At 40.0% G+C, this 20,099-nt stretch overlaps 2 protein-coding genes across 2 annotated transcripts; one reads left to right on the top strand and one right to left on the bottom strand.

Annotated features, from left to right (window-relative positions):
- Window positions 1-1,941: 1,941 nt before the first annotated feature.
- LOC110061052 (cytosolic phospholipase A2-like) lies at window positions 1,942-10,859 on the top strand. Its single transcript, XM_089279317.1, has 16 exons — window positions 1,942-2,187; window positions 2,827-2,891; window positions 3,488-3,566; window positions 4,376-4,525; window positions 4,969-5,087; window positions 5,276-5,313; window positions 5,438-5,576; window positions 5,878-6,014; window positions 6,153-6,375; window positions 6,673-6,790; window positions 6,861-6,998; window positions 7,367-7,462; window positions 7,895-8,218; window positions 8,579-8,778; window positions 9,328-9,517; window positions 10,049-10,859. Exons 2-16 carry the CDS (start codon window positions 2,835-2,837, stop codon window positions 10,261-10,263), a joined length of 2,223 nt encoding a protein of 740 aa, XP_089135443.1. The 5' UTR covers window positions 1,942-2,187; window positions 2,827-2,834; the 3' UTR covers window positions 10,264-10,859.
- A 952-nt stretch (window positions 10,860-11,811) lies between these two features.
- LOC110061065 (uncharacterized) lies at window positions 11,812-17,366 on the bottom strand. The gene is made up of 5 exons (XM_089279318.1): window positions 17,211-17,366; window positions 17,079-17,110; window positions 15,447-15,776; window positions 13,895-13,940; window positions 11,812-13,396 (listed from the first exon to the last, which is right to left on the bottom strand). Exons 3-5 carry the CDS (start codon window positions 15,768-15,770, stop codon window positions 12,552-12,554), a joined length of 1,215 nt encoding a protein of 404 aa, XP_089135444.1. The 5' UTR covers window positions 15,771-15,776; window positions 17,079-17,110; window positions 17,211-17,366; the 3' UTR covers window positions 11,812-12,551.
- Between the last annotated feature and the right edge of the window lie 2,733 nt (window positions 17,367-20,099).

The raw sequence follows: 20,099 nt of genomic DNA, 5'->3' as shown, positions 1-20,099 counted from the left end.
TATTTAAGTGTTAATAAGTGGACCGGAAAATTGCTCTGTCATTGCAATAGGATAGGTTTAAGATCAGCTATCTCTGACTCGAGGAAACGGGTGAAATAGCGGATTTGCACGTTGTCCTCATTTGACTATAACTACCAGAATTCCTTTCGTTTTTTCAGGCTGTCGAGCATCTCATCTGGTTTAGAGATTCATGAAGTCAGCGCAACTAAGAGGGATTAACGAAACAGAAAATGCCAGGACAAACGAAGTCCTGGTTTTTGTTAGTAACGAGTCTTCCTCTAGCTCAAAATGATTCAGCTAGTAAGTAACGTTCAACAAACTCTGTTGTTGAACTTTTAGAACTAAACGACCGTGAGCACACAACCCAATAGAATCCTACCAGACAGCCTAAAATTTAAAGAACCCCTTTTGTTTCAGGCTTGCGAACTGAGTTTTCTTCAAATATACTAGCTGGAATAGAAAAGACCTGGCTTGTAACAACCTGAAGGAAGAATGTGATGTGAAGTAAATGAAATCAGAAGCACAGCAGTCAGTCGCTGTTAAGAGAATATTGAAAAGGGAAAAAAAGATTTGCTTGACTTTGTACTTCAAACGAGTCGACACGCAAATCGTTTGAAAATAAACGAAAATAACATTTCCTTCTCTGAGATGTGATTGATTGATTGAGTGTGACGATCTATTTGAACTAAGGAACTGCAAATAAATTTTCGTTTTGTTTGCATCGTAAGTTAATTTCCGGTAGCCTGCACTTGAAGATTCTTGATGTGGGAGGGTTGAAAGGTTAAAGGCAAACACTTGTTTAAAGGCGTTGCTTAGAAACGTTTTACCGGAAGCTGCGTGAAGTTACTTAGTTCCTCTATCCGTTACCTTTACTCAATGCTTGACGTCAGAGAGACGAGAAAAGTTATGTAAAACAAGATTCAACGGAGCCGACAAGAGAGCAATTATTTCATTAAAATGGGCAACAAGTTTAGTGTTGGCAAAGCGAGGTATTATCGCCCCTCATTGTACACTAAGTTTGTTAGTTTTGTGCAGACGTGAAGATGGCAGTTTTGGCACAGAGGCGAAGAGGTGGAGAGGGTTATATTACGGAAGTGTCGCCGGCGGAAAAAGACGACAAAAATCCCCGCTGTTATCGCTCCAGATCTCAGTCACGACTGAGTGATTTGGGAAGACGTTAAGAAATGTCTTTACAGAATTTGTAGTGGAAACATACATAGTTCTTTGTCATCTCTTCTAACTTTGAAACACAGAAGAAGCAAATGTTTTAACTGCAAGACAAGTCAACTGAAATCAATAAATTGAGGATGTTTTCCTTTATTCCAGTTTGTCCTTCCTCTGTTTCCTTTTGCGGTTGAAGAATTTAGTGATCTTTAATTGATCTGTATATTCGTGCCTTCCGTATTCGATTGCGTGATCGATTCTCTACACCATGTATTTTCACAGTAAAAAAGCATTTTCTGCGGCCCGAAAGTGAGAAACCCGCTGGAGCCAATATTTGATTATTCAATGAATGTAAGTTCAAATTAGTAAAGTATTCAGTTTAAAGCCCATGTTTATAAAAATCATTTGTAATAGCGGTTTAGTATTATCTGTCCGTTTGATCTATGCACGATCGCTTACTTCCAAATTCAACTAATGACTTGGCGCGTTGGGAATCTTTCTTTTGCAATCCACTGCAGCTCTCCGAGAGCTCAATATATTTTTTATCGTAAGAATGTTGAGTATTTAAAAATGATATTGGGTTGGGAAAAGTTTCGCGTGATCGAGCAATTTGCATTTACAAGTAAAAGTTACAAGTAGGTCGAGTCACGATTAACCTTACAGTTTACATGGTTACCCTCGAAACCAGCTCCTAAGCAATGTCTAATTATTTGACTCGATTTTCGTCATGGTATTTCCGCTTTAGATCACTAGAAATCACACGCGAGCTTGGTAGTGTGACAAAACCCATTCAATTGAAGTTCATTGAATCACGATCACGGAATTACTGGCATTGTTCAGTATTACGTGTTCGTATTGCATGACGTCAAAGGGCTTGCCTGTGAAGCGAATAAAAAGCGACACTCTTGTACGATCACTTCATAATCGTTGCTTACCTGAATCTTACAAACGTCTCAGAGATACCAGTTCTGCCCTGCTCGCCGGCAGAGTTTGAAACAAGCCACTGGAGAGAGAGAAACCAAGGTAAGATGCAATAGCAGTCGCTTTTATTCATGTTTGTCGTTAAAATCAAGATTGAGATCTTGTTGTTTTGGCATTAAATTAACAATTCAAAGCGTTTAGTGAGACACTCTTTTGCAATCGCTGGGAAAATTTTAACATGGTTTAACAGTTTTTACAACGATTGCGAGAAAGTTAAAACAAGTTTTATTTGTTGTCAAACGCTTATAAACTTTCGTGTAACTTTTTTCCTAACTGTGTGTTGGCAAGATTCACGTAAAATTGCGTTGTGAATGTACACTGCTTCTAACAAGTTTATCAGTAGCCACTAGTAACGAACAAGAAAATAAATAAATAAAATAAATACAGTAAATTGCACCGTGGGATCTTAAGGCCGAGCATTAGTGTACACAAAGCTGTGTCGTGGGCGTTTAACAATGGCCGCTGAGTCATGCGTGCATATCCTTTCCTGTTCACGTTCTTGTTTTGCTCGGCTGCGTAGGCAGCGCGTTGCACGTGTCAGGCGGACATACGTGATCAACACGCGCGGTTTCGTGTTTCAGTTTCTACAGTTTAAAATTCACTTTTCTAAGCTTTGAAGCATTTTAAATCTACTGACAACGTTGTACAAGGTCACAATCCAAACCCGTTTTCTCTTTACAGAGGGGAAAATGATACTCAAGAACGAAGCAGTCCAAGAAACAAGTGCATTAGCACAAAGTTTACAGGTAAACAACATTCGTGTAGCCATTTAAGCGCATACGTTTACAAAGTTAAAATTAAAAGAAACTTAAACTGAAAGTCATCTCCTTTTCGTTTTCAACAAGAATCTCTCAAAAGCTTTCTCTGTTTTTTATCTAGGATCGTCTGAGATACTATACATTGCGCAAGTTTTATGCATATAAAATGGTCATTACGGTTAAAATTCAAATTCAAACAAAATAGTTATACAACCATCTGTTAAGTTTCATTCAAATATAAATCCATGTTGACTTAGTGTTTGTTTATATTCTTTCAAAAACTCGACTTAAAGGAACAAACACAGTGTAGAATTTCTTGTGCATGGTAGCAGAAGTTTCCCGATATTGCGAGAGCATTCGAGAAAATATTTTCCTTGATACCGGGAGAGCATTGGAATGTGAAGTCTTCTAGAAAAAAATATACGTAGCTAAGATATACGCCTGAATATATGCGCGTGGTTGTGAATCAAATCACACTTGAGAGTAGCATGTTCGTACAGACGCCTAACTCGACCGACGAACGTGGAAGAGGTCACCAGACGAAAACTGACTGTCGACTCATTTATGATTTATTTTAATCCTAGGCGTCACCAAGGTCGTGCATAGCGATTCGAATCAAGGTGTTAAGAGCCAGGAATGTAACTCAAGGATGGTATGACTGGAGTAAGTATTACTAGAATCCACACTATGCCGGAGGAATTTGAAAACGCAACAATATAATCACCGGTCATTTTGGATTTCTGTTTGATCAAGGAAAGCTCGGTCACGCAAATCACAGGATTTTCGTGACGTCATCGTTTTCGAAAAAGCTCCGTTTTCAAAATATTTTCTGTAACGAAAAGCCGGCGTTTTCGAATTCCTCCTGTTTGAAAAGCGTTTTCGAAAACCTCCGTTTTCGTGGCAGATTAGTGTGGACAGTAGGCCTAACCATAGAAATAAAGCTCCGTTTTCGTGACGGATTAGTGTGGACGGTAGGCCCAACCGTAGAAATAAAGCTGTGTTTTCAAATTTCTCCGCCGGGCCTAGTGTGGACGCTGCCTTAGGAAATTTACATGAAAACTAAGAGCGGCTCTTTTCCCTTTTAAACGATGAAAAACGAGTCGTTTTGGCTTTAAACAAAGGATTGGTTTGGGCGGAAGATAAGGCCATTTCTCTCTCTCCCAGCTCAATTTTGGAGTGAGAAGTGAATGAGTGAAAATGCGTGAAGGCGGACGAAAGGAGAGAAGAAAAGAGTGAACTGCTATTTTTCTTTTGGCCTGTTGATCGATTTCTCCGTTCTTTCATATTATCCGCGAGCCTGGGTAAGAATGAAAAGTCGAGCGATCCTGCCCACTTAAATCTCTTTGATAAAGACCTCAGGCAAAAAAGGCTTTGTCGCCAGACTTACTGGCTTATACTTATAACTAGACATGGCACCGCAGACGAGTCATGGCATTTTAATTTTCTAAATTATTCGTTCCTTTCCTTTACAGTTGACACTCCAGATCCCTATCTGATGATGAGAATTCCCACCTCGCCTGAAATGGTCAAAAGAACAAAATGCGTGTCAAACAACAAGAACCCTGTGTGGAAGGAAGAACCGTTCGTGTTCCACATTGATCCCGAACAAGAAAACGTTTTAGGTTGGTGAAAGATAGCAACCGACACCTAATTACCACAATTTGCTTCCATAGGACCCATTTTTTGTTGCGAGAGTAAAATCTGCGAGACGACAAAATAGCACAGAGACATCTCTCTTTATCCATTTACCACCCGTCATAATCGCTATTCCAAGATGGCCGGCCAATGATGGAATGCGGAAATAAAGTGACGGACTCGATATCGATAGCCTGCAGCTAGAGCCTGCGAACATAGATGGATTTCCGTCTGTAGGTGCACCTCGTGAAAAAAGGCAGGCGAAAATCTGTTTGTGTCTGCAGGTTATGCTACAGACGGTGTATTACATCATAGTGCTTGTATCGCAAATCTAGGTACAACAAGGCCTTGTTTATAAGGTTTATCATAAGTTCATAATATGGTTCACCTTAAGTTTGCCCTGATCCCATCTGACTGATTTTTCCTGTAGAGCTTACGTTGTGGGATGAAGATTACGATGCTGATGATCAGATTGGCGAAGCAGTATGCTTACCACTGAGAAATATAAGACTCGGTATACCAGAGTCAAAAACGCTAAAATTTGGAGAGGCAAGTATTTATCACCTTCCACTTCAGTTAATCTTGAGTTAAAATGTTAGTTGTGCTACTGGAGGCAGCTGAAGATGAAGCATAGTGCCCAGCGTGCAATATCACATTTATCACCTGATTAAAAAGATCCTGAGAATTAAGCTAAAGAAAATATATCTTATGAAATCTCATTTCTTTTTTTCCTTCAGTATTCTGAGGTTGACATCATCTTAGAGGCATCAAAAGTGTAAGTATTACAAACTAATTGTAATTAGTTTTTAATAATGTAATCGTGATAGATTTCTTTTTATTTTCTTTTGCACGTATTTCATAAAAAGGCTCTTATCACGAAGGTTTTTCTTTTTTTTCAGTTCTGAGCAATATTCAGACCTGCGCTACAGTACGGATCTGTGTGACGAAGAAAAAGAATTTAGGGAAAAGAGAAAATCTATAGTATTTGAAGCCATGAACAAAATGCTGGGAGATCAAGGCCCACAAACCATGGATGAGGTGAAGTACTTATATTCTGTGGAGCCCTGGTAGTGATCATCACCTAATATCTCCTAACAAACGTAATACCTCGCCTTATATACAAGTTAGGAGAATGAAGAAAACCATCAGCTAAGGAATTGTCGTGATGCACAAACAAATCCTCAAAGCTTACTTCAAAGAAATGTGTGGAAGCCATTATCGAGAATTTATATTTTTAACATTAGTTAACAACCTTCAAAGCTCCTAATACCCTTTTTATGGTGCTCGGCATCGCTGACGATTCGACTTGTATATCTTAACATTCGGTTGTCGCCTCCAGGTTCCTACGATAGCCGTTCTTGGATCAGGAGGAGGTTACCGAGCCACCACGGGATTTAGTGCAGCATGTCGGGCCCTGGACGAGATGGACCTGTTAAACTGCGTCACTTATCTAACTGGTTTATCCGGTTCTGCCTGGTAAGTGAACAGGTTTTACCTCCAGCATCTTCGTGGATCAGATCCGTGGAAAACATTGTGTTGCATTTGATGCTTTTGTTTTGTTTTTCTGCTCCCCAAAAACTGCTGTTGATGCTTTATTTTGTGGTTTATCTTCAGGGGTCTGTCACTGTTGTATTCTCAAACTGCGGGCGAAAACATCGACCCAACGGAGACCCAAAAGAATATCAGGGAACATCTTCAGTGGGGACCCATGTGGCTACTTACCCCCAGGAGGGTAATGCAGTACGTTAAAGAGATCACCGAGAAATGGAAGAAAGGCCAACCTGTCAGCTTGACAGATTTTTATGGCCATTGTGTTGGAGAGAGTCTGCTGGGGCCGGTAAGCTAAACTAAGAGGTCCTCTTAGAAATCTCAGGGTGTTCAGTTAGCGGGTGGGGAACAGAAAATAAGTTGAGAGTTGCCTTGATGTGCAAACTAATGTTAATAAGAATCGAATGCACAGCTAGCAACTATGGGAATGTGTTGTCTTTTCGTTGGAGTGACTGGCTTTACTACTAGTTGACGGTTCACCCCTCGAATCAGTTTTAATTTCAGTTTTATTCGCCTTATTAGCTCCAAAACATTCAAGGAACTTTGATTAAAAATGACAGTATGTTCTATTTATTTTGTTGAACAGAAAAAGAATTCAGTAAAGCTGAGTCATCAACAAGAGAAAGTCCGAGAAGCAGCCGTTCCCATGCCGATATACACCGCTATTAACTCCAAACGAGACGTATCAGCACAGTCTCTTGCAGGTGAGACAACAGTTATTGACCTCAGACTTATTTTACGTGCAAGACGTAATTTTTAATTCTTTTGCTTCAGAATGGGTGGAGTTCACTCCCTATGAGATCGGAATGGATAAATATGGCACATTCATGAGGACTGAACTGTTTGGAAGCAAATTCTTTTGCGGAAAACTTATCGAGAAATTCCCAGAATCTCCGCTCTACTATCTGCAAGGTAAGTTGATTTGACCTGGTTATGATGATCTGGACTCACAGCTGGCAAACAGCTATAACCATTTGACAGACAAAAGGCTCATTTGCAGACTACGAGCAGTCCCACACAAGAAGCTAAAATATCGAAAATTAGATATGGCCTCGCAACGATTGAGGACGAGGCGCGAAAGAAAATTGGGAGTTTAGCCTACCTGCAAGGTGAATGGGGCCTGGTCCATAGGGACTGCTTGTAGAATGATCGACTTGTCACATTTACACACCTCGCTATTGCAGACTCTCAGTCATAAATGGTCACATCTTGGCTTACGTTCAGTTACGTTTTTGAACTGAGAGGCGAATACTTAACATTTGAATGTTTCTTGTCTTTAGGAATCTGGGGCAGTTTCTACGCAATTCTTTTACAGCGAGTCTTGAAAGAAGACAAACAGATAAAATCAGAAGAAGACAACGAAAAAGAAATGTTAGGTAAGGAGAGCGTCTTCCTGGGTTTTCGTCTTCTGTGATCTTCAATAAGGATTTTCCTTATAAAACTGTACTTGTTAAGTTTTTGTTGAGAATGTTACTAGGCTTGCTAAGAGAGAGGTCTGGGTTTGTCAAAAACGAGAAAACGATGCGGAATAGGGTTTGGATGACCAGAAAAAAGGCCGCTAAATTAACTAGTTGAGGATAAGGGTAACCGTGAGGTTGAATGGAAGCCAGCCCGCCCCCCTCCCTCATTACAACCACCTCCTCAATGTTTTCAAAATTACCACCATTACAGTTTTTTAGAGAAAGGGTCAGAAACTGTATTTAGGAAATGTTTTTATCAAAAGCCTTCCTTGCCTCTTAATTGTTATCCAGTGAGATGTAACAGGTGTAGTCAAGCAGGCTAACGCTCTTGTTCTCGTTCTTCAACAGAAAAACAGTTTCTCTCTGGAAGCAACAACAATGACGATTCAGACGATGACGATGATGATGACGTTGTGGCCTTGGAAGGAAAGAAGGGAAAGGACAATGCTGAAAGCGCCCTCATGGCCAAACTACAAGGTGATGTTAAAGCGGATGAAGAAACTCACAAGTTGGATGGAAAAGCCACGAAAAACCAGAGAACAGAGAAGAAGGAGTTCCGAAGAAGAGTTATTGACTATGTGCTTGAAAAGTTGCCTGGACTCCAAACTCGGTCAAAAAGAGCCGGGCTTGTTCACAACTTTCTGCGAGGGCTGGGACTCAGTGGACCACAAGGTATTTATGACAAAGCACACACATGGCTTTATTTAGCTATTTTTTTTTCCAGTGGAAGAAATAGGCCATTTTCGAGTTACCATGTGCCTCTGTTTCAAAACGAGTCTCCGTGCACAACCTTTCATGTGAAAATGGTTTTTTTTTGCATCAAAATGAACCTGTAGTCGGAACACGTTTTCATATGAATGGTTTCACACTAAGACTCGTTTTGACACTGAGGCACAAGGTAACTCGGAAAATGGCCTGTTTTTCAGTGATGTGACAGCACGATGGAGTTTGGAACAGATTACAACGCCAGCTAATTGCCGTTCTTAGCGTTAATACCAGCTGCTCACTGATAGTTGTACGTTTGTATTTTAGCGTCCCCAGAAGGCGCTGATGGGATGTGCTCTTTGGAAAAGGAGAACATTTGTATCCATAAAAAACGAATGGAGCTGGTTGATGCTGGATTGATGTTTAATTCTCCTTACCCACCACTCTTGAGAAAACAGAGGTCCGTCGATCTTATCCTGTCATTTGACTTCAGTGCACGGGAGAAGGATGAGGAAAGACCTTTTAAGGTAGTCACGTCATATCTGCAATGAACTATTTTTTATTTTATTACATTTGGGAATTAGAGGCACGGTGACCTTGACGCTGGCCAGGGTCATTCAGTTACGGTTATTTTATACTGATATTGGGCAAGACACTTCAATCTCAACAAAGCCTCTTTTCACCCAGTACAATGCATGGGGTACCAAAGACCTCTTAGGACAACCAGACAAGTCAAAAATGCTGGGGAGGGGATGGCGGAAATCATTACATCTAAGGGGATTGGCAATACTCCTAGCCGCTAATGTTATCTACCGGTATTATAACCAATTCGGATTGGTGTGGAACTGATGTAAGCATTAACATAGTGACATATCTCGTTTTAGAGACGATCGTTTATTGTCGACAACGTAAGAATCTTTATCATTATCATCTTTGCTGATTGTTAAAGGCCACCTTTATTCCTTAAACTCATTTTGTTATGCAAAAAACAATGCAGTAATGAAAATACAGCTACATATGTATATTTTGTGGCTGTTTTATTTTTGACTAAATTCAAACAATTGCTTTTTCCTCAGAACATCAAATTAGCGGAGGACTGGGCCAAGCGTAACGGTCTTCTTTTCCCGCCAATCGACGCGGACGAGCAGTTTGACAGAGAGGGCTGGAAAGAGTGTTATGTGTTCAAAGATCCCACTAACCCAAAGTGTCCTATAGTGCTGCACTTTGTTCTTGTCAACAAGACTTACAGAGACTTCGTAAGGCCAGGTAAGAGAGTTTATCCCCTTCCGGCCTTTCATACTAAGTTGTGTAATGAATGACCCACCTACTGGGTTTGACAGGAGAGAAGATGGAATCTAGGCGCTAACAGACAGCAGTGAAAGCACGGTGCCCTCATGGTTAGTGCGCTCACCTCCGGATTGAACGGTCCGGACTCGAGCCCTGGCCGGGGTCATTGTGTCGTATTCTTGGGCAAGACACTTCACTCTCACAGTGCCTCTCTCCACCCAGGCGTATAAATGGGTACTGGCGAATTTAATGCTGGGGGTAACCCTGCGATGGACTAGCATCCCATCCAGGGGGAAGTAGAAATACTCCTAGTTGCTTCATGCTACAGAAACCGGGATAAGCGCCGGCCTGATGGGCCACTTGGCTCGTATGCATATTTTGCCTAGACAGCAGCCGATCAAGCCACCAACGATTTTTGAAATTTTGTTACCATTGAAATGCTTTACGCCCGTGATTCTTCTTTGAAACCCTTTTGTCTTGTCTCATGTGGCAACTTTTTGTTTCTTACAGGAATCCCCAGAATAACAAAAGAGGAAAAGAAAGCCGGCGACTTCCCGCTGTTTAACGATCCAAATAAACGGTTTAGCACTTTCAACTTGAAGTATTCTCATGATATCTTCGACCGGCTTAGCGGGTTGGTTGAATTCAATACAGCGCTGAATGAACAGCTTATAAAAGACACCATGGCAGAATGCGTTCAGAGGAGGAGAACACTCAATCACTAAAACACCTTCAGCTTCTTGGTTCCTGGATCTAGAAAAAGACTAGAAAAGTCTCGGATGTGCTTGGATTATGAAAGAACGCGCCGCATAGCTTTGAGCATTGCAAATGACAACGGTTCAGTTAATTAAACATTGGACTTGGAGGTGGATTTTTCCACGTGCGAATTTACAGCGAGCCCACAGCCAGACTGACTTATGATAGCACTCAAAATATTACAGTTCAACCGATGGAAGTTTATTTTATGATGTTTTCTTAATGAATAAGGATATACCGCTTTAATTTAAGGAAATGACGACGCCCGCTCGAGTTTTAAGGAGCAATTCAGAATTTAGGCATTAACGATCAAACAGACAAGTTTTATATTGACATATGTAATAAAACAGATTTTAATATATTTATTGATGAGAAAACTTAACATCCCAATGAAATATAATACGATATTACAAGTTTTGTAAGAAATTATTTATTTGGATTAATGCTATAGTTAATGTAAACATGTTGCCATGTTAACGTGTAACAGAGGTCCTAGGGGGCGTCTAATTGTACAAAATAGAGTATATTAAAAAAAAGTAAATTATTTCATAGTTTGGAAATTAAATATGACTTTTTTCTTGGCCAATGCTGGCTTCAAGAGAGAGTAGTAACACAGAGGACATTTTCTCAGCAAGGACCTTTCGTCAAGGTCCTCTGTGATCAAGGGTCATCCCCCCCCCCCCCCCCCGCAAATAAAAAAGGAAGAAATGAACAAACTCGATTAACCTAACTGAATTCAGACATATGTCGCGGTTTCGCATATATGAATTGTGCGGATGGGTAAAATGCCTTTTCATGGTATCGTATTTGCAGTTGAGACATGGATACAAGGAAATTTTGGACAAAACGAGAAAATTTACATCCACATTGGATGCCATTGAAACTAGAGCACGAGCCCGCTGAGTCTGGAAAGATTATCCAACACTTTTTAAGTGACTGATAAAGCGCGATAATGGCGTAACAACCTTCATAGGGTTTTCAGATTGTCGGATAAACTGAAAATCAGAATAGAACGCCTCTGGTCATTGCCATGATTATAAACAAGAAACTCCTTCAAGCTGAACTTCGTAGCTGATCTTAACATGCATGTAGTTATGAATTAAAGCTAATTACTCCTAGCTCATCTTAACTATTTTTTGGCTTGAGGTTGATAAAGGTAAACTGACTGCCGTTGAAAATTTGTGAAGCTGATCCTTTGAGAGTGAATAGCACTTATCAGAGCAAAGTTAGCTGACAGTTTCTTTAGTGAAATAATTAATTGTCAGGAAGGGTGAGAGGGTGGGGACAGAGTGTAAAGAAAATTTCAGATCTGTTCTTAAATTTGTTCTCGCAACGTTTTCTTAGTCAACCGCTAGGAAACGCTGCCCTCTTGCTTTGGCAAAAACACAACGAAAGCCAGGTCTCTTTTGCCATGTATTATGATAAATGGAGAGGAAAACAGTGAAACTAAACCTCGCTGGAATCGCTTTAAAACGTTTCCAAAACGCTAACCGAAATAAAAGAAATACACAGAAGAGTCGAAGTAAGTCGTTTTTATTGAATTTCGTTTCCATATTTCGAACTGCTATAAATGATGATTACATTCCATACAAACCCATGAATTTACGGTGTTACACAATGTCATACTATAAGATTAACCGCTCTCAGGGAGCTTGGCATACCTGCGGCAATTGCAGCGAAAACGGTTTAAACCTGACTGTCCGTCTCAAAGCAGTACTTTTAGGGGTCAACTAAGGCTCAAGCCATCCAGGTCGGTCTGCTTTAGGGGTTAAGTTCAAATTTTCCATAGAACAGAATCAACGGCAATCTGTTGTTTGCCATTTCCTGTAGACTCGTTACTTGAACGCATGTACAGCTGTGTGAAGTCATTTAAACTAGAAGTACTCCCTTTCATTGTCACAAGAGTTATATATCCTTTAGTCTTTATTCAGCATAAGCATTGTTTATATCCAGTACAATTCTACTTCAACATAGGAATAGCAGGTTTACAATGTCACAGTGACGAGTGATCAGCATATTAGCCTAACCCTGTTGCTATAGTAATCAGTACAGTACAACAGACAACTTAGGATCAGTTGTCATGATTTAGGATTCTAGATTCTTCTTAGAAGCATGCTTTTTCTTTACAAACTGCTTTCTTTGTCATTGAGTAAAAGTAGACGTTTATAATTATACTGGCTTTCTAGTTAGAGTTCATAAATTATGTCAATGTCAAAGTCAACGACAACCTTAATACATATCTAACGACAGTGTTGCTTCAAGGTTTAAACTTGATTATAACTTTCCCGTGGCCTTTATTAACACCCGCCGTGTTCAGTTGATTTGTTCCGCTATTATACGAGCCCCCTCCCCCTGCTACACCAGTCAACGAAGTCCCGACAACTCCGCCACCGGAATACCCACCCCCACCACCACCACCAAGTACAAAGGCGAATGCACCCCCACCAAAGCCCCCTTGGGATACCGGACATGTTCCCCCAGTTCCGCCATTAATAAAACTTGATGGCCTCTTTGCATGCAAAGGTCCCCCGTTCCCATCCTCCTTTAGTCCCGCTCCTCCTCCAGCTACCAGGCCAGAATCAATGTTGCCCGTATCAGCGTCACAGACTTGTCCACCAGACCCTCCCGTCCCACCACACCTGGTGCCATTCTCTGTTGCCTGACCAGGGTCACCGTCTTTAAATTGTCTGCTTGCTGATCCTCCACCCCCTCCCCCTCCTGCAATGATTAGCGGAGTGTTATTTAACAAAGCCACAAAGCTTCCACCTCCCCCACCTCCAGCGGCGTCACTGAAGCGCTCAGTATGATAACCCTCTTGACCGACAAGGATTTTAAGCTGTGTTCCTTGATAAAGTTTGAAAGTTCCTTTTATCTTGGCTCCTAAGCCACCGAGACTCCAAAGTGAATGATTTGTATTCGTGCTACTAACGCCTGAAGCACCTGACACTTCAATGACGTAGATTCCAGTCACGGGAACAGTCCAAATTTGGATGCCATTGTCTAATGTTACTTTATCTTCCAGCGATGTTCCTACGTACCCGGATGTATTTTTCGGCCCAGTTTCTCCTCGGGCGCCCAGAGTTGTGAAAACAAAAGTTTGTTCTATGAAAAATGTTGATAATCTTTAATAAAGAGTGTTAAACTGATAGCTGAGAATTGCTCAACATTTTAATATTCTCCTGAGAAATGGCGCCTTTTTGTTTTATAGCTGAAATCGGAGATCTGCAAAACTTACCACCGATAGCTGTGAAAAGGGCTGAAATCTTTGATGATAGCTGAGTAATTACAGCAGTACAGCATCCCATGCAAAATCTCGATAAAGTCAAGCTAATACTGATATGTGTCAACTGACTGGTAACATTGATACTAACATATTTTTGATGAGTGCGCTATCGTGCATATGCACACAAAAACGTTAAACACTATTACATGTACAACCGTAGTTTTGAACACAAAAAGTTGGACATAATAAATGGTTTAAAATAAAAATGTATAACAACAAACTACTGTTATTTATGGGTTCAAATCAGGAGTACGTCTCTGACCAAAACGAACAGTTCTACCCCGCCCAAGATGTTTATATCAGACCAACGATTTTACCTTTGTTTCCAGTATTTAAAGGCTCTTTATCGGTGCTGTATTGACTCTAAGAAGAAAAGGGATTTAAAATAAGTGGTTAGCTACTTCGACTAATACCTTAATTATAAGGGTCGCTTTAACTCTAAATGATCACTGACATATTTGACGATAGATGACTTTTACCTGAGATCTATTTCCAGGATTTTTTTAACTCTCAGCCTTTTTCAAGCGTAAAAAAAAAAAAAATAGAAAAGTGTTCCCCTGCTCGTTTTCACATAATCGTAAAATACTCGTTTTAATACCTTTTCTCGTTCTCGTTAACTTCCACTCGTGTTATGTAAAATTTTGGCGCCAGAAGACCTATACTGCTGAGGAACCTAGATCTCTACTGAATATTTCAAAATTTATTGCTATGTCGTTCCTATAAATAATTTATATTTTCTGTCTGACTCTTTGAGACAAATTTCAATATCGTCAGATCTAAGGGAAATGAAAAGAGCTAAGGATAACTGACTATAAATGGTAAATGACAAGTGAAGGGTATCTCTCCATCCTAAGCTTCTCTTCCATACAGCACTAGTCTTCCAGTGCATATACAACAACAAACTCAGCAACGCATAACTTGCAAGTAATTTATAGCGGAGCTCCGGCGGCCTGAAGGGCAGAAAAGGGGAGTATTATAACTATAAGAACACAACCACATGTACGCATATAAAGAGAAAACTGTGCAACTCTTTTTTCATAGTCAACATGGCTAGTGGCGTGGATCGCGGGCGCGTGCGCCCTACGACGACGACGACGACGACGACGTCACGCAACATGGCGGCCATATTCTAGCTTATAGGTTTACAGCATACATATTTGATGTTGGATAATGTTATGGTCAATTGACACCGGTGAAAACAAGGCATCCGCTTACCAGTATCAAAAATCATATCGCGGGTTCAGGTTTAAAGCTCATCGAAGTCGCATGTTTTTGTGAAGTTGACCGCTGATTAGATCGCAGGCTTAAGAAAGGTTAGTTTATTGTAATAGGAGCTCCGCTTTTAGGCTTGGCTAATTTACATATTACCATTTGATTGTAGTCAGAAGAGCCATTAGTGGTTATGATGATTAATTGTTATTATTATATGGCTTTGGCTTGTGGCCGATATAACGCGCGCTCTGATTGGTTAATTGTCACTGAATTATAGGGCATTATTCTCCCGTAATGCCCACGGGCCGATTACGGATTATACAAATTAGGAAGAGCCCGGTTCTGAAAATTCAAGCGCATTGAAGCGATGAAAGCCGATTAAAATCAGTACGAGAATATCAGTAGCTAAAAGTTTAGAGATATTTCTTTAATAAAATTTATATAGATGACTTACCAGTCGGTAACCTTGGCGGGCACTAGTGAAAAACAATCAAAGTTTGCCTAGTCTTAAGTAAAGCTAAAATCGCTAAGTAAAAAACACCATCGGCAGATCTGCCATGCATCCTGAGCAGAACACCACAAAGAAACTTATAAGTTATCATCTTAGTCACAGCAATTACCGAAGTATTGAACTCCGTCAAAGTTCTCGTCACTAACCGTGAGATTTAACAGTTGACCAAAGATGAATCCACTCTTAGGAACAAGGGAGGTGACATCAGTCTGGGTAATGTCTATTCCTTCATCGTTCAACTCACAAATCTTGCTTCCTTCCTTGTCGTAATTCAATGAGCGGCACAGAGGACGATTTCTCAGGCAGAGTTGTGCGCATGACAAAACAGAGGGAGACATCTGACGATGGCCTACGTGACCTTGTAGATAATAGTCTTCTACAGTGTGAAGAAAGGAGGAGCGAGTGTTGTCAGGAGTAAATGAACTTGAAACATAGGTCCTGATGGTCAGCAGTATTACGAAGAAATTCATTTTCACCTGTGCAAAAGAGGAGAGTGTTCAATATCTGAACTCTGTTTAAGCGTCCTTTGTCTAAAATCTTATCTTTGTAAGTCGTAAGTTCAGAATTCGACTTTTAAGAAAATTATTTGCCATTGAATTTCCATAAAACACTGTAATTTCTGACGCGTATTGCCCACCCTTCAAGACCTCAATTCAAGATGGCTTACAAAACCGTGATAACGTCTATCGGAAATTAGTTTTTAAGGTGGCTCCATAGTTTTGAATGGTATTTTTTGCATTCGTTTTCACACCCAGTCCTTTCAAACTTATTACATGTAATAAGCAATGATGATATGTTGATTTACTATCATCTCTGTTAAAATCTTGGCTTTTAATGTTGAATTATAAATGCCCAAACAAATGCGTTGTTTACAGTTTTTAGGGCTTTATTTGTGATTTTCTTTAATTTCCTTCGGTGAAATTTTCCAAAATTTTTACGGTACATTGAATACGGTGGGATACGAGTTTTAAACCCGAAAAAAGTAGGGTTTGTGAAGGCAGCTTTTTTGATATTTTCAAATTTGTGTCTTTTACCGCTGCAAAAAATCTGGTCTAATAGATTTCCCTGAAAAACGAGCTCCGACTAAAGTAAAATATTTACTACCAATCTGCCAAATTCTACGGAATTTCACCGAAGGAAACCCAAAGAAAACCAATCAAAGAAAACCAATGAAATATTTTTAGTACGCATTGACTCATTTCTGGGAACCAAACTGTTGCTTCTAGATGAATTGCTTTTCAGTTGTGTCATAAATGGAATAGTAAGTTTGATAAATGTCGACAGAAGCATATGCTTCTGACGTCGATCTAGACAAGTTCTACCAGAGCGGGAAAAGCTTGTATTTTAACACCTGGTTTTTTTACAATTATTAAACCGTCTTTTAAATGTAAAAATAACATCAACTCGAAAACAAATCCGTGTTCAAGATGGGATTTGAACCTACGAGCCTCCGTGATCTAGCCGGACGCTCCAACCACTTAGCTACTGGAGACTTTATGGTGAGCAGAGGTGAAATGTGGGTGAAACCGTATCTATACGAAAACCAGTCAGATATAATGAATTAAACTATCATTATTTCAGCTCAGATTCTCGCGTTGTTTTCCCCCCAATGTGTTTGCTGTATATGCCGGGATTAGAATATATAAATGTACACTCGATTTCATTGTTTCTGAAAAGGTGCCTTACAGAAAAATTTAAACCTTACGTTAGAATTTGTAAAACAGTGTATTTTTAGGAAAACAAACAACAAAATGACTTAAAGAAAGATTTCAACTTACCGGGCTTGAAGCCCTTACAGCGAATGGTATTGCTATAAAACAAATTCACACCAAAAAGAAAAACATTAAACTATTTAATGATCAATCGCAACAAAACGTATCACTAAACCTAGCTTGGCTAACTTAACTTACTTTTTTTTAGGAAAATAGCGTGATACAGGAGAGAACCGCGAGCTGCTCAGAGAGCGCAATAAACTGCAGGTGTCTGTCAGAACTAACATTTTTCGTACTCGCGTCACTTTTGACAAAACCTAATAGAACAGTACAAAAAAACCGTGCATAAAGCTGATAAAACGTAGAATCAGAAGAAATAATTATTTTTAAGATTTGATCTATTTGTTAGCGCACGTAAGCCTTCAAACGCAAAACTGACAATGTTTGCTGAACTGAATTATCTGCCTTCGTGTTCGCACGTACGACCAAACAATCTGCAGCATGTCAATCAGCAGAAGTGTGTGAGGTTTTTTCGATATTGCTCTTGGTAACTGAGAAAATCAATTCTTTAAAAAATAGATTAGAGGCTCGAGGTTTCTATCACTTGATTTTGTCCTCGTCAACTATCACGCATAGAAATCGCTAGCAAATAATCTAATTGTTTTCGTATAAATCTTATATACATTGTAGACATTGTAGTCGTTCAAAAATTTATCCGTATCCTATTCACAGATACTTCGAAAACGCCAAGAAGTGGCCGTCATTTTGTTAAGCTAGGCTACCCACTATCTACAACAGAATAGATAGTGAGGAGCGTAGCCAATCAGAGAACGGCATTCGTGATGAACGCTAGTAGATTTATATCAAATTAAAATAGACCAATAGAATATTTGCCGATCTTCGATCGATGAGATGGCCAAGTATTTCAGTGACACACTGAAAAAATACCTCAAACTGTATGGGGCATTGATAATCGAGGAACATTTTGGCCAAGTTTGGTAGATCTATGTGCCCTATTAATTCGCTCGAAGGAAGGAAATCCACGTAAAAATAAAGTCTGCATTTTCGGCTCTTAAAGTCTTGCAGTCTTATCACACCTCGTCAAGGAAGTTGTCAACGCGGTCATGCCACCCACCAATAATCAATGTTTAAGCTCTACAATGAGTGAAGACAGTTTTTTTGCAGCATTTGGCCTTTGGCCATTCGAAACCTGTTTTGTTCTTAGCACGAACTTTTCTTTACAAATTGGAAAATTGTCAAGTAAGGCCTCTAACTTATTCAACTTGGCGTATGTTCTTGTAACCGTTATAAAATGTTTCCATAGAAGGGGTCGCTGAAGGAAGCGTTTCCCGTGTGTTGTTGTTCCTGTCAGTGCATGCTTTGCTGCGTGACCTGCGCATGCGTGAAATTGGTTATCATGCAAAAGCTTGTTATTTAGTAATGGTTTGTACTCTGGTCGTTTCCCAGGTGGGTGGGTAAAACACGTGACTTAACTGACAAATACGTGTTTTGGCATATTATGCATGTAAACGAAACTGCCTATCTCTACTTAATGAGCTCTGTTACTTCCTTGGCCCATCAGTTATTTACTGAACGGCCCAGTGGCGCTATTTTTGTGCAAGGGTTTCCTTTCCGCTGTTCTAAGGAAGGTATTTCACTTCCTGGATAGCTTCCAGCCCAACTTTCCTCCTCGAAAATTACCGATTTCAGCGATGACCGTGAAAATGCTGTGATACCCGTTATTTGAAATGATCAATTTTATTGTGCGCTTGGGAATGGAAACCTTCTGTTGGCGTGGAAATAAAAGTTCATATTTAAATACTGGAAAGTAAAGAGAGAAAACGAAAACAAGAAGTTTAAGAAAATCCTTCATTTCCTGAAAAATTCCTTTAACTTCCAGTTTCATTTAACCCACCTTTCTATATCCGATCAATTTTCTCTTCGGAGAAAACCAAACTACTAGTGCTTTCCATTCTGCTAATACGGATGGGCACCAGCATGGCGTCTCCATATAAATCTTTATAAATTTGGGTAAAAATTCTTCCGCATATCTTGCATAAGAAAAATTGCTGTGACCAGAAACTTGGCCAGAGTCTGCATATTTACCTTCTTTCATTTCCCAGATTCTGGGCTTTATCTATTGAACGGTTTTGATTTTTATTTTGACCTATTTTGAATGGCGTGACACTGAAAACCAGCAATACATAGGAGTTTGTGTGATTTGAAATTCGATCGTACTGATTCTGAAAACTGTCATTGTTTTTCCTTTGAACAACCGCATTGAAGTTTTAAACTTTATCGAGTATCTTTCATCTGTCCTTTTTAGGTTTCTATGTACGCCATTTGAACGATTTTGTGTTAATAACGTTCCAATGAGAACTAGAATCATTGAGACGAGGTAGAACAAAGATGTCGCTGACAGGATAACCAAGTTTGCCATACAGTACTGATATTTTAGAGAGAAACTACAATTAATTAAATCTTTTTTTTCTACCTAAATACACACAGCTGCTGTCCTTTCTTTCTCTCCCGCTGGTTGTTGGTACTGATGGCAGTGATTAGTTTAACCTTGTAGATTGCTTTTTTCCTATTACAATTTCATGAAAAGTGAACAGAACTCGTGAGCGGGGGGGGGGGGGGGGGGGAAGGGGGGATCCCATGTGAAAAGGTCGAGGATGCTCGTCGTCTCGCTTTTAAGGGTGTAAATCACAGATTTTGGTCTCACTTAGTGTGTTCAGGACGAAACTCCGCTATTTTTAGCCGCCAAGAAATAATAAAAACGCTGTCGAGCTTTTTTCGTTGGTCTCATAGGACGCGGAGGAGTCTTATTCAACCGTAACTGTATCTAAGCGCACGTTCAACTGCAGGGCAAATGACTACATTTTGACTGACCAAAATTGGTCTCCTTTACTTAAGGCTGCTGAAATTAAACTTTTTCCGACGAGTTTCCCCGACCTTTTGACATGAGGGTCCCCCGGGGAACAGAATCAACGACAATCTAACGTTTGCCATCTCTTCTAGATTCAGTGGCTTGAACCTATGTACAGATGTGTCAAATCATTTACACCATTAAGACAGACAAGTACT

This window comes from Orbicella faveolata, unplaced genomic scaffold, assembly GCF_042242905.1.
Source record: "Orbicella faveolata isolate gen_17 unplaced genomic scaffold, um_ofav_v1 contig_47, whole genome shotgun sequence".
Taxonomy (NCBI): domain Eukaryota; kingdom Metazoa; phylum Cnidaria; class Anthozoa; order Scleractinia; family Merulinidae; genus Orbicella; species Orbicella faveolata.
Note: the sequence above shows the minus strand (reverse complement) of the source record. Positions and strands in the feature narration are given on the sequence as shown.